The sequence below is a fragment of the Diplotaxodon limnothrissa genome, linkage group LG6 (genome assembly GCF_057381915.1).
Source record: "Diplotaxodon limnothrissa isolate DT_005_m linkage group LG6, D_limnothrissa_male_GT1.1, whole genome shotgun sequence".
In the NCBI taxonomy this organism is placed as follows: domain Eukaryota; kingdom Metazoa; phylum Chordata; class Actinopteri; order Cichliformes; family Cichlidae; genus Diplotaxodon; species Diplotaxodon limnothrissa.
This window is the reverse complement of record NC_140601.1, coordinates 27126088-27140995: the sequence shown is the minus strand read 5'-3', so window position 1 is coordinate 27140995 and position 14908 is coordinate 27126088. Positions and strand designations below refer to the sequence as shown.

Here is a 14908-nt window from a genome sequence, read left to right as displayed (position 1 = left end):
CAAACAAACCTAACTTGGGTGCTTTAAGGAGATGCAGTTGTGTTGCGTTGTATTTTTTTTTGACTTAACATAAATTTTGGCAGTGTGAAGCATGAGGGAGGGATGGCAGAGTTCACTTTCTTTTTTTATCCCTTCCTTGTTATTTCCCTTTTCAGAAAAGGGAAGCAAAACTTGGCCTGATGGCTGTGAGATAGACAAAGGTCAAACCAGATGCCAGGGAGTTCTTCAACTTCACTTATGTTCATAAAGCAGATAAATATACGTGTATGTAAATATACCACAAGTGGGGACTTAAAAAAGGCAGATTTAAAAAAGGTTCAATAATAATAATTATTATTAATAACAATTAACAATCAATAATTGTTTATGAGCGCTGGAGGTAGGAACGGAAACGGAGCAGCGTGGAGAAAGGCAATGTGCAGAGGAGAGAAAAGCTGTGAATGTGGACATTTTATGGGCTTCAGGGCAGCACAGAGTTGTGCAGCTGGTATAGATTTGTCTTTCAGGTATTACAAACTACCGCAACTTCTTGTTAGTCTTTTTCATGTCACAATCTAGCTAGGATTGAGTTAATGACAGTTATTCATTGTCCTACATCAGTTTGTAGTCTGGACCACAAAACTCCAGCATGAACAGCAGGATGGATTTTCTCCTTCTTTAAACACTTAGGTGGCCGGTTATTCGATTTAATCGATTTAACCTAGTCAACTAATTTTTACAAGGGGTTAGATTTGATGGTGGGACTGTTGTGGAAGGCTCTATTAATAAGTTTATAAAGATATACAACTGATATTGAGCAGAACTGAATTCCACTTCCACAAGAGTCCCACTTTCTCACATTGTCATCTGGCAAAAATTAATAGCCAACGCCTGCTATGAGTTTTGAGCTGAACAAGGTATTTTTCAAGTTATAAAAAACAGAACAAAAAAATCTGCTTGCCTCAGCATATTGCACAATATTCTATATATTATTGTGCAAGATGATGAGAGCCTTTTGTAAAAATATGCAGTGTTCAGGGTATAATGTAAACAGGTTCCATAGGCAAGCTTAATTTTTAGCATGATTAAAAACATATTTATAAATTTAAATGTATTTAATTTATTTAAGAAACCATGGGCTGAATCCATCGCTGAGCCAGGCCATGGGCTCCAAATAGAGGACACCAGATTGATAGCTTCACTTTATGCTTATGATGACGATAACGATTGTTGGCACGCACTGGTGGAAAGCTTGCAGAAACAGGTCCAGAGCAGGAGGTCAGAGAAGTGTGTTTTCCTTTCCAGATCAAAATTAAACTGGAAATAAAAAGTGATCCACACATAAACAAGTGGCTGCATAAACAAGTCAAAGTGATATCTAGTTATCTGTCTGAACAATCCAAAATCATGGACCAAACCCTGGACCCAGTGGGTAGACTAGGTTTATATTGATGATGGTTGGTTTGCATGTTCATTGTGTGGGAAGCAAACTGAAATTAAACAGATAACCTGTGATGTTTTTAGCTGCAGTGAATTCAGGAAGGCTACTGGAGAGTTAACATCCAGTGATTTGGAAACCATAACAGTGTAGGCCCAGCATTAATATTTTGTTCACAGCTTTCAGTGTGTGTTTCTCCAGAACACAGCTGTAGTGTACACAATAATTAAAGAGGGGTTTCATTGTTACTACTTAGGAAGGTACAGCACAAAGTCAATAAAAGTGTGTGTCTTCCTTGAGAAGGGAAGCTGGAGACTTTGGTGAAGGCTAATAAAAATACAAGTAACACATCTGACTTTCACTGTATATTTATTATTAATAAGGGACTTGTAAGTGTGAGCCTTTCTCCTCAGAAAGAAAAGGTTACCCTCAAAACTAATGATAAATTATTACTGTGTAATACACACTCTCCAAACTGTGCCCATTTTTTCCTTGCTTGAACACATCAGTACTGAGTTTGGTTACAGCACAATCAACTGACATGACAAACATCCTCATCCATCATCATCACTACATGTTCTGTAACATTAAGACTTATAATCAGTGAGTTTTCTCCAGTTCCATAGATGCATAGGAAATTATATATTTACTTCTTTGTGCAGCTTTCAATAAACATCCAGATATCCATGCATTCATAATAACATGCCTGAAAGGCAAAGTTCACCTTTTGCACAAATTCAAACATGCAAAGCCTCGATCATTGGTGCTTTTTGCTTCAATATCAGTTTGAGTATTAACCACAAACAAGTAACTCTGTACAAGTGTGTACTGGAATGCTAGTACAAAAATATTTATATTACAGTTTTTCTCGATTGCTTAAACACTATAACCAGGCCTCTAAACTAAAATTTCAAAACCGTAACGCTATTGGTCAAAAAGCACACCCATTTCCCTGAACTATAAACACTATTCCCTGCTTTGACACATGACTCAAATTTGGTGAACTGTTACTGCAAAACTCTACACACAAATCCCTACATTTTACAGTGCTTACACCATGTAGTCATTTAGAAAGCACTAGCATGCAATAATGTTAACTTAAGTCAGCATAGCTTGAGCTCAATTAGCACACAATTAACCAGGTGGAAACACTAGGAGTCAAAATTTAGCACACACCAATCAGAACCTGCGATGGATAGATAAAAGGGCCAAAGTCAGCTCATTCAGGTTTGAAACAATGGATCCAAAGAGATGCAAAGGAAGAGGACGTGGTGGAGAAAGAGTACGTGGTGAAGGAGGAGGACGTGGTGGAGGAAGAGGACATGGTGAAAGAGGAGGACGTGGTGAAGGAGGAGGACATGGTGGAGGAAGAGGACATGGTGAAAGAGGAGGACGTGGTGGAAGAGGAGGAGGAGGTGGTCTAGGACAACAGGAAGGTGGTGAAGGAGGAGGACGTGGTGGAGGAAGAGGACATGGTGAAAGAGGAGGACGTGGTGAAGGAGGAGGACGTGGTGGAGGAGGAGGACGTGGTGGAGGAAGAGGACATGGTGAAAGAGGAGGACGTGGTGAAGGAGGAGGACGTGGTGAAGGAGGAGGACGTGGTGGAGGAAGAGGACATGGTGAAAAAGGAGGACGTGGTGGAAGAGGAGGAGGAGGTGGTCTAGGACAACAGGAAGGTGGTGGAGGAGGAGGGAGAGGTGGAGGAGGACGTGGTGAAGGAGGTGGAGGTGGAGAACGACGGCGACAAGGAAGGGGAAGAGCAAGGGCACGAAGACAGTCAGTCTCGGATGAAATTCGAGCCACTTTAGTTGACCATGTCCTTGTCCATGGGATGACTATGAGGGAGGCTGGGCAACGAGTACAACCAAATTTGAGTCGCTTCACTGTTGCCTCCATCATCAGAACCTTCAGGGAGGAAAACAGGTAGGTGTACTTGCAGTAAGACTGCTTTGTACAGTAACTTGTAAGTTACTGAACTTATGTGTCTTGAGTTTCAGTATGTTTCCATTATTTGCCTGTAAAATGAATGTGTGACAGTTACAGTAATGAGTGCTTCTATTTTTGTAGGACACAGAGACGACCACCTGGTGGAGGCAGGTTAAGGCTTTTGTCAGAGGAGCAAGAGAGGGAACTTGTAAACATGGTAATTGCAAATAATGTAATCCGCCTGCGAGAGATTCAAAGGAGAGTGATTGAGGATGATCATCTTTTTCGAGGCATAAATGCCATCAGCCTCTCCACAATTGACCGCATCCTCCGAAAGTATCAATTCCAGATGAAACAGGCATACCGAGTCCCTTTCGAACGAAACTCTGACAGAGTGAAAAACCAACGTGTGGAATATGTTCAGGTATGAGTTTTGATACTGTATAAAGTATTGTGTACCATCACAGCATGGCAGTTTATGCTGCCATTTCAGCACTCTTGAACTGTGGTTCAGGGTACCGACTGACTCTACTGTGTTATGTGTTTTGCAGAGAATCTTTGAGATTGAAGGACGGCCTGTTCCCCATGAAATAATCTTTGTGGATGAGGCAGGTTTTAACCTGACCAAAAGAAGGGAAAGGGGGAGGAACATAATTGGCCATCGGGCTATTGTAAATGTCCCTGGTCAGCGTGGGGGGAATGTCACTATGTGCGCAGCCATCAGCCAACGAGGGGTACTCCACCACCATGCCGTACTAGGACCCTATAACACTATGCTTCTCCTTGCTTTTCTTGATGGTTTAAGACAACATATGTTCTAGCTGGACTACAGGGAACCAGCACAGCCAGAGCAGCCTCACTACGTTGTTGTGTGGGATAACGTCAGCTTCCATCGCGCTGCTCTGGTTCGTGACTGGTTTACCAATAACCCAAGGTTTTCTAATATCTTTCTGCCTGCATACTCTCCCTTTCTAAACCCGATAGAGGAGTTATTTTCGGCATGGCGGTGGAAAGTGTATGACCGAGAACCTTATGTCCGTGTTCACCTCCTTCAGGCCATGGAAGAGGCCTGCCTAGACATATCAGTAGATGCATGCCAGGGGTGGATCAGGCATGCAAGAGGATTTTACCCCCGCTGCCTGGCCAGGGCCAATATAGCCTGTGATGTGGATGAGATTCTCTGGCCTGACCCAGACCAAAGACAAGATGCTGAGGTGGGATAATGTTTCTGGTGTGTGTTGTACTGTATAGTACATGAATGACAATGTGCCACTGTACATACATTGGTTGCGTCTTTTGTGTTTATCATGTGACAAGGGTTTTGAAGGGGAGAACCATAAGCAACCTAATTGTTTTGGAACTATTGTTTTGAATTAATTGTACCAGTGTGCAAAACTCTGTTGTAGTGTGTGTGTTTTTGAGGGCTTGTGTTTGATGTCTGAGGGCAAAGTTTGGTTTTTCAGCAGGAGTGAATAGTTTTGGGTGTAGAGCTTCATTTTGACCTGGAAATAGGATGTTTGGGGAATTGAGTGAGAGGTTATGGATTTGTGTTTACTGTTGTGAGGATATGAGGCGTAGTTTCAAGAAATGTGTTTTAGCAATCGAGAAAAACTGTAAAAGGGGAATTGGGAATTAGGACCCATTTAAGGGGAGAATGATCAGTAGATAATTCCAAAGCAACTATTATTTGTCCAACCAACAGCAATACCTGTGCAGTTATGGTTGTGAATGCATTTGATTTTATTGCAGAAAATAATAAAAATAGTTAACATATGCTGTTTTATTGTAAAACTATCTGTTCTTTTGCTCATTTATTTCCCACCAACTCCAAACTGTGAGTTCAACATCCACAATGAATATTTTAATAAACAAATAACTGTAGTGAATTTAAGGTTAAAACAATATAAAGCAAGCAAAAGGTTTAAACGTGCTTTGCATAACACATTAAAGTAGATCACAGATAATAATATTATTGATATTATTTGTTGTTACAGTAACAACAACAACCTGGACACTGCAAATAAAATAAAACTGTGAATAATGAAAAAAAAATATAGGAGTCAATAAAGAAATTTATAAAAGAAAATCAGGGTTCACAGGATTCCCGCTCTAATCTGTGAAAAAGTCGGAGAGACTCCTGTAGCCTTTGCAGAGCCGAGCAGTAAACCCGATCATGGAGTACAGACCTGCAGGTTACGAAAGAGGGATTATGAAGGAGCGTCCACCGGGAGAATCAGATATTTTGTTACTGAAGTACTTAGGAATGTAGCTCACAGTCTTGCTTTTAAAAATCAAAGCTGTTTTATAACATGACCATAAATGCAAATTTTATATGCAAAAGTCTGAAATTGCTTGACATATGAGAAATGAACAGTGGAGAAGAAGAGAACCGGCTCATGAAAGATACTGCCGTATCTGTAAAACAAAGTGGAGCCACTACATGGTATGATCATATATGACTGAGTAATAGTAGCATTGTTTAATAATGTAACTGCTTATAGAAGTAGCAGGGTAAATTCTCAAATTTCCAGTGATATACCCTCTGCTTAGATTCAGTTAATGCTGGAAAACTGATTGGCAGGTGCTTCAGAGTGCTACTGTGCAGTTATATAGTTTTTCCCATTATCTCTGAACCTCTGAAAATGGAGGACTGCTTAGACAAGGGTCAGAAGATTACTGCTACGAGAGATAAACTCGTACAATTTTCGCAGTGCAAAGGAGTAATCCAGATCATACTAGTACAAAACGGTTATAAATAAGGACTGTTGAGGGAGGGAGCCTCCACTGGGAAAATCAGCTATTTTGTTACTCAAGTACTTGGGAATGTAGCAAAAAATATGTAATTATACACACATCCTAATCAACTGACTTGTATTGTTGACTCATGACAAATGATAAATTTAGATTAGATTACCATGACCTGGATGACTGAGAACCACACAGATGCTTGGCAATGATGATTTCCAGTTGAAAAACTGGGAAGGTGTAGTGGAGAGAATTAGTGCCTGACTGTCTTGATGGACATGAATCCAGCCACAGCTCTGCTATAGGAGGAGATACCTGGTTGAGAATAATCTGGTTACCTCGATGCTCTGGCATCATTTTCTGGTTGTTGAGTCTCCACATCCACTGGTGCAGGAAATACAGAAGAGACTGGTTAATTTTTTGGGTGCAGGATACCATCGGCTCAAATTTAAGACTGTTTAAAGGCAGACAGGGACTGACTGACCTACAGAGTCACATTACAGCATTTCATATTCAGACTGCTTCCAATGAAACCTGAAGACCAGCCAAGAGTCACATCCTCTAGCTCTCACTGTCATTAATCCCGCCCAGTTACCCATTGTGGGGGCGACCGTGGCTCAGGGGGTTGGGAAGCGTATCTGTAACTGGAAAGTCGCCGGTTCGATCCCCGGGCTCTCTGTCCTGGTCGTTGTGTCCTTGGGCAAGACACTTTACCCTACCGCCTACTGGTGTTGGCCAGAGGGGCCGATGGCGCGATATGGCAGCCTCGCTTCTGTCAGTCTGCCCCAGGGCAGCTGTGGCTACAACCGTAGCTTGCCTCCACCAGTGAGTGAATGTGAGAGTGAATGAATAGTGGCATTGTAAAGCGCTTTGGGTGCCTTGAAAAGCGCTATATAAATCCAATCCATTATTATTGTGAGAATACAGGATCACATCCATGAAAAACAACTGTAAACGCCTCCTTCTCCAGAACACATCTGCAGAATCCCTGATAAGGAAAGAGACTCCATCTTCAAGCTCCCTTAAATGCAAAGTGTGCACAGCTCTAATTTATTTATTTATTCTATTGGTATTATATTTTATAGGTGATTTATTTTTTGGGTTAAAAGACACCAAAGAGGTACTGCTTTAGTATTTAAATATTTACTACTTTGGTATCATAACTTAAGTAACTGAGGACTTTTCTGAGTTAGTGCACTTAGTGGTCTCTTCTCATTGGATTCCAGCTCAGTCTGAAGTCTGACCATCATTTTGACCTTCTATTAAATCTTCTATGCTTGATTTCTCTTTTCTATTCATCAAGACTTCAAAAACCATATAATATCAGGATTACTTTTTAATGTTTTGTGTTTGTGTTATGATGTTTTTTACTTCCTAAATCATGATTTTTATTGTAAATTTTCTGTGATATATGTTCTTCTTCTCCCATGCATGATGAAAGACGGATTTTGCCTATTTATTTTGTTAAGGGAACGGGGGTTGGAGCTCAGGGAAATGTGAATCATTTCCTCAGAAATGACCATCGGTCTGTGATAAAAACAAAGATCCCTCCCTCATCCACACTCTCTAATAGCCAGCCTATAAAAGTCAAAGCAACATCAAATTCTAGGACCGCAGAGATAAACCCAGCAAGGCTTCTTTATAATTTAATATCCATTTTATACACAAGGACAGCAAACATGGGCTGTGGATGTTCAACAACAGCTCAGCTGCAGAAACAACCTGTCTTTGAATCTAAGGAAGCTGCTCAATGTGTTTACAGGATCCCTGCTCTTCTGTATGAGGAAAAAAGTAAAACTTTACTTGCCTTTGCAGAGCAGAGGAAGACTTCAGATGATGCCAGCGGAGAAAAGCTGGTTATGAGAACAGGAAAGATGAAGGAGGATTCTGAGAAGACGGTTGAGGTAATAGTGATAATCAGCCATTTCAGTTCTAAATTACTTGTTAGTTACGCTCCTGTTCTGAACTGTTCTGCTTTATTTACTCCTGAACAATCTCTCTTTTAGTGGTCAGAGCTCAAACAGCTGGAAAAGGCACTTATTAAAGGATACCGTCCAATGAACCCCTGCCCGGTGTATGACAAGGTCAACAACAAACTTTTCCTGTTTTTCATCTGTGTTGAAGACTGCATCACTGAGCATGACCAAATAGAATACTATGACAACAGGACCCGTCTCTGCTACATCACAAGTGAGGATCTCGGAGAAACCTGGAGCGACGTGACCGATTTGACGGACAAACTGAGTGAAATAAAAAACTGGTCCACATTTGCTGTTGGGCCAGGCCATGGTATTCAAACAGAGAGTGGTAGACTGATTATCCCAGTTTATGCTTATTGCAGAAGTACTTGCCTCATGAATTGCTGTTGTAAACCAGTTGCATGTTCGTTCAGTTGCTGTTGTAAATCATATGCACTCTCACTGTATAGTGATGATCCTGATAAAAGTTGGAAATTTGGTCAAACGTTGCAATCAGAATCAGGCGAATGTCAAATGGCAGAGGTCTATGAAGACACCCGCTCCAGTTTCATTTATTGCAATGCTCGAAGTTTTTGCTCCTCTCGAGTGGAAGCTGTCAGTGTGAATAAAGGTTTTACCTTCAGCAAATTCAGATGCACTAAGCTTACAGAAACAAAGTGCTCAGGATGTCAGGGAAGTGTGGTCTCCTTTCCAGCTCAAGAACAAAGTGGAACTGCACAAAGTGAAACAAACCAAAACAAGTGGCTGCTGTTCACACACCCAACCAGTAAATCGCGCAGGATTGATCTTGGTGTGTATCTGAACAAATCCCCACGTGATCCAAAGGCATGGAGCGAACCCTGCATCATTAATGATGGACCCAGTGGTTACTCAGACCTGGCTTACATTGATGATGGCTGCTTTGCATGTCTGTTTGAGTGTGGGCAGCAGGAAATACATGAGCAGATAGCCTCTGTTGTCTTTAGCTATAAAGACATCACCAAGAAATAAACTGAAGAAAAGAAAAGAAAAATATAAAAAGAATAATTTTTATTCAGGTGTGTAGATGAAAAGATTCATATGTATATGTGCACGACTTAAAGCGCTAAGTGTTGCTTTGTATGTAAAAATCTTTATTTGCTTGTTGCATGAAAAATGAATAAGAAAACTGAGAAGCTTGTAGGATTAACACTTTAAAAAATACTTTAATAAATTGAAGGAAACAAAACAGTTTCTCCTGTTTTCAGTGAGTATTAAACATGGATGCTCAGTTTAAACAAAAGTTTTAATCTAGTTATTCACTCCTTGAAGAAAACATACCTAATGTTGCAAATATCATATTACAGTTTTCGCCCGTTGCTTGAACACATTTTGCAAAACTTCGCTCATTGTGCCAAAACTCTAAACACAAGTGAACATGACACAACACTGGGAAATATACCATTCACATTTGTGCCAAATTGAAACTACTCTCAAAACCTAAACTCTGCTGTCAAAACCTAACATTTCTTTGTCAAAATGTAACTGTTGACAAAATGACACATACTTGCATCATATGCAAACACTTACAGATCAGGGGGAACACACTAGTCTACTTTATATAAAACACTGCAGTCTTTGATTTTCATCGTTTATTCAGAAGGCATATTTTCAGGAGACACATTTTCAAACAACCAAAAAAAAGCAAACAGGCCTACTCAATATTGTACATTGCAGCACCATGAATTCAGATAAAGCAAAAAAACAAAACCATAATACAGTAATAGCAAAAACACTATACTGTAAACACAAAAAAATCATGACAATTGTGCATACGTGGGCTCATGGATCCCGCCGTCTGTTGGGGTCTAGCCACAGGACATGCGTCTGATGGTAGTGATGCTCACATGGTTTATGCTGTTGAACACTTGCCTGTCTGCAAGTTTGTTTGTTTTTTTCTTTTTTTACAGCTGCTAGGACACATTTCACAATACTTAGGTCACTTTTGCAAAACTCTTCACACAATCCTCCTAACTGACCGTCAGCTTGGCAAAGCAGTTCATTTCACATTCAAAATGCACTACAACTACCAAAACACTTTATCCAGGTCTCAAATAAACTCATTCTTCCAGAACACTAGCAAAGGTTGACAGCCGACAAACACACTTTGTCACCCACAAAACAATGACCTAAAAAACACTAACAACATGTAGCATTACAGTGTTTTCTTGTGTAAAACAAGGACACATCTGTTTATAATTTCAATGTATGTCACTGGAATGAATCAGACATCATGCAGAATTCGTTAATATTTGTTTATGTATTTTTATTTTTTTGCACCAAGTAATCCCAAAATACAAGAATTTGTATACACACCATCCACTGATGCATATACAATAGTAATGCTAATCTACTCTGTCTTCTCCATTTGGCCACAGGTTCTCATCCACATCACATCTTGTGTCATCTAGAGCAATACACCTAGGCATCCCTGGCAATCTTCTGCTGATATGTCCAGGCATCCAGCATTCATTGCATCCAGGAGGGACATTTGATCATGTGGATGATGGTCGTAAACCTTCCACCGCCATGAGGAAAAGAATTCCTCTATGGGGTTGAGGAATGAGAGTAAGGTGGGAGGAAAAGAGACTCCATTCTGGGATGGGCTGCAAACCACTCTGACTGCACGGGAGTGATGAAATGCCACATTGTCCCATACAATCATAAATGTTGGCTGATTCCTTCTCTCCGCATCCCTTTCCTCACCTAGCACAACCCTTCCATAGAGATCATGCAGGAACGCAAGGAGCCGTTCAGTGTTGTATGGCCCAATTAGTGGTCTGTGTAACAGCAGTCCATCAGTGGATATTGCTCCGCACATTGTGATGTTGGCACCCCTCTGGCCCGGGACATTCACTGTGGCTCTCTTCCCAATCACATTCCTCCCTCGTCGCCGTGCTTTGGCCAAGTTGAAACCTGCCTCATCCACAAAGATGAAAATGTGGTGTGTTTGCCTGCCTTCAATCTCCATGACTCTCTAACATAAATCCACATGGCAACATAAGCTGTTACAGTAGTAAATTTGTATAATTGTCTTTGTGTGTTTGGTTTTGTTCAAAAACAGATCTGTATTTTATTCTGATCTTACTTGGACATACTGGTTCCTGAGTTGCTTGACATGTTCAGAGTTCCTCTCAAAAGGCACAGTGTACAACTGTTTCATCCTGACCTGATGTTTTTTCAGGACTCTAGAAATTGTTGTTATGCTTACACTGTGAATATTTGCAAAAGTAACGTTGTCTGCCAAGACTCTGTCTAATTTCAGTGAGTTTTATCCCATTGTTTCTGATGACCATATCAACAATGGCAGTTTCCTGCACATCAGTGAACATCCGTCCTCTCCCTCCTGTGTGAGGTAACCGTTGAGTCCTAAGCAGAAATGCAACAACAATTACACAAAAGCTTATTTACTTCTGAAATGTGCAAATGCCCTTGCAGAATACAAGTTACCTGTTGGTTTGCCGGAAAACTCTAGCAATAGATGCCACTGTAGAGCATTGCAGATTTGGCTGCACTCTCTGACCAGCCTCTCTTATTGAGTGACCATGATTTACTACATGATCAATTACAGTAGCTCTGATTAGTGATGTGACGTTCTGTATTGAGGCTCCGAAGCTTGTGTCGAGTAATGGAGGGGGCGTTTCCGCGATGCGCGTATCGAGGCTTGCTTCATTTATGGGAGGAGCTGAAAATGATGACGTCCGAAGCCTCGCTGCCCGGCTGTACCACGTGACTGGTTCATGAAGTGGTTCGAACTTTGCCGCGAGATGTGACAGCGATACAAACCCCCCAGACTTCAATCAAAATGTGGGTGTTTGATGGAGAGCTGCGGTTAGTGAGAGTTTGGAGACAGTTTGGAGGTTTATGAGAGTGAGGAGAGAAAGTCAGGAGAGAATTGAGGCAGCTAAGAAGAGGAGGATGTCCTCCCCTGTGTGGGAACATTTTGATCTTATTCCTCCCAACAAGGTATTTCTACAGAAGATGGTTCAAGGTTCAAGGTTCTTTATTATTTGTCACATGCATAGTTATACAAGTATAACACACAGTGAAATGTAGCCTGACACGCTCCTCGACATGTGCAAAAATTGGGGGGGGGGGGGGGGGGGGGTGTAGAGGATTTTCATAACACTGATGGTGCAATACAATTTATGTTACGCGGCTTTACTTTTGTACAAGGTGAAGTGTTTGCTATGTGCCAGGGAGCTGGGATATAACAACAACACCTCATCCATGCTTAGGCACTACAGAGCTTTGCATGAGAATAAGGGGAACACCGATTGTGGAGCAAGACCAGGTGAGCCATCAAATGCCATGATAATAATAGCATGCCGTAATGTTACTAAATGATATAACAATATTATACAGCTGTAATAAGTTACGTGTGTGGTTATTTATACCTGTGCTTTGTTTTTATTGTCTTTCCTCAGGAGAACAATCTCAAATAGATGAAGACCTGGTTAGCATGGTGATTGAGGACTCCCAGCCATTTAGCATTGTGGAGGAAAGGATTCAAAAGATTTGTTAAATCATTAAATCCTAGCTATGTTCTCCCCACTAAAGGTTATAAAAGCAGTGAATATTTAGTTTTTACTGAATAAAATATGGGCAGGACTGACGCCTCAGTGTGTAGCTGTCCATACCTCAACGTTAAAGAGCACAACCACTGTCCACACCCCAACCACACCTCACCTCACAGTAAATGATCATTTCCATTTTAAGCATTTCCAAATAATCATTTTCCATACTGCCACTATAAATATACACAGTATACTGCATCACTACAATATACATGTTTTACACACTCCTTTTGTTGTTGACATTTACAGGCTGTGTGCAAAAGGCCACACTCTTCAAATTCATGCCAACTAATATTTTTACGTCCAGTAGGTGTCCTACTAGAGCAAATGAAGCTTCAAGAAGCTTTGCGCTGGGGTGAACCAATTGGATGAAAAGCTTCAGTGCTTCATGAAGCTTCATCTGCCCATCACTAGTGCAAAGCAGTTTTTGTGCTTTTAGTTTTGCAAACTCAGTGAGTGGTTTTGCTATAAGTCTGAATAGTTTTAAAGATTGTGCTACAGGAATCACAGTTAGGGTTTAAGCATTCAGAAAAAACTGTAAGACTTGGTTCTGCAACCAGAGGAGCCCCTGCTGGCCATTAGACAGAAGGCACATCAGGAACTTGGAGTATGTTTCTCTCCTGAGAGCTGGAGATGACATCCATGTTTTATAAATACAGTGAAAGGGCAAAAAAAAAAAAAAAACAATGCTAAGGGAAATGTTAGATATTAAAAAAAGAAAAAGAAAAGGAAAGAAAATTTAAAGAACAAATTTAAAAGAAATGTCCTTCCTCACAGAATCTGTAACAGTACAGATATTTGGTGTCATCCTTCTGAAAGTGCTCCAAGGATCCTTTGTGCTGTTTATCGAGAAAGTGCAGCAGTTTGAAGGGAGACGTGCGAAACAAATAAAGCTATAAAAATCCTTCCTTGAACAGGATTTCCTGTTTCCTGTAATAAACGAGATGAAAGGTTAATCATATTCAAGACTGAATAAACAGTAAATTGAAATTATGAAATAAGTAAGATTTTGACTCACTAATTTCCACTCCTTCGATAAACTCTTCCACTTGCTGCACAGATGTATAAATGAAATATGAGTTTGTGGCCCTGCTGCTGTATATCATCTGTCTCTTGCAGGTTTTAATGGAAGGGGTCTCCTGCTTGAAATGCTGCAGCATATTTACTGTCACAGGACTCACATCTCAAAGGCTCCTCCTCAGACTTTACCAGCTGACTTTATTGGGCTACCATGAAATATACACACACTTTTTTTTTACAAGGGCTGAGAGTGTGTGTGTGAGCTGTAGCCGAATAAAACTTAGTAGAACTGAGTATGAAAAGCAGACTGTACTCTGAGGGTCATTTCGGTTGAAGACGAATGGTAAAAGACCATTTATGAGTCACATCAAACTTCCTAGTAGAGATTACCTGTCATGGATCAATATAGAAACATGGTTCCTAAGAGAAACTTGTGTATTACATCTTTTCATCTTAAAGATATGTAAACGTGTAAACAAAGCTTCAGTATTTGTATATTCTGATATATTGAAATACCATAAATAATTTGTGTAGCTTTAGAATTAAAGAGTTTAACACTGGGTACAATTTTAGAATAGAAGAACAGACGATTGCTGAGATTTTGGTGCAAAGTTTGGGTTCATTTACTATTTATAAAGACTGTCCCACTGATGCATGGTGCTGCTTCTTTTATTTACGAACTGATGCCATCTCTTTTAAACTGATACCCCTACCATAGCCTAATACACATGGGTGTACATGATGTGTATGAGAAGACAAGCAAAAGCCTTTTGGTCTGTGTAGAGAGCACTGTAATCACTGGTATTCAAACAGATCGTGCCACTTTATACTGATTACTTGATATTCGTTGTAGTTCCAGTGATGAAGAGGGCAGTACACGTCAAATAATGCAGTATGATCATTGCAAGATCAGGTAAATGTGAAATGACAGAGGTTCATGGTGAAAAAGACCTCAGTTCAAATTACTGCAATGCTCACAGTGACAAAGGCTCTTGACTGGAAGCTGTCAGTAATTATAATTAATTTTAGCACACTTTAATCTGCTGGGAAGCTTGTGTAAACAAATTCAGACTGGCAAGGAAGTGTGGTGTCCTTTCCAACTCAAAATGAAAGTGCAAATACAAAAAATGACCCAAGCCAGAACTTGAACAAGTGGCTGCTTTTCACACATCCAACCGGTAATGCTTAATTTATGCTACCTGGGTTGTGTCTGTTTGCTGAGGTAG

At 40.5% G+C, this 14908-nt stretch overlaps 1 protein-coding gene across 1 annotated transcript; it reads left to right on the top strand.

Moving 5' to 3' along the window:
* Positions 1-7767: 7767 nt before the first annotated feature.
* LOC146630713 (sialidase-3-like) lies at positions 7768-9057 on the top strand. The gene is made up of 2 exons (XM_085356046.1): positions 7768-7992; positions 8095-9057. The coding sequence occupies exons 1-2, from the start codon at positions 7768-7770 to the stop codon at positions 9055-9057; spliced, it is 1188 nt and encodes a 395-aa protein (XP_085212172.1).
* Positions 9058-14908: the final 5851 nt, after the last annotated feature.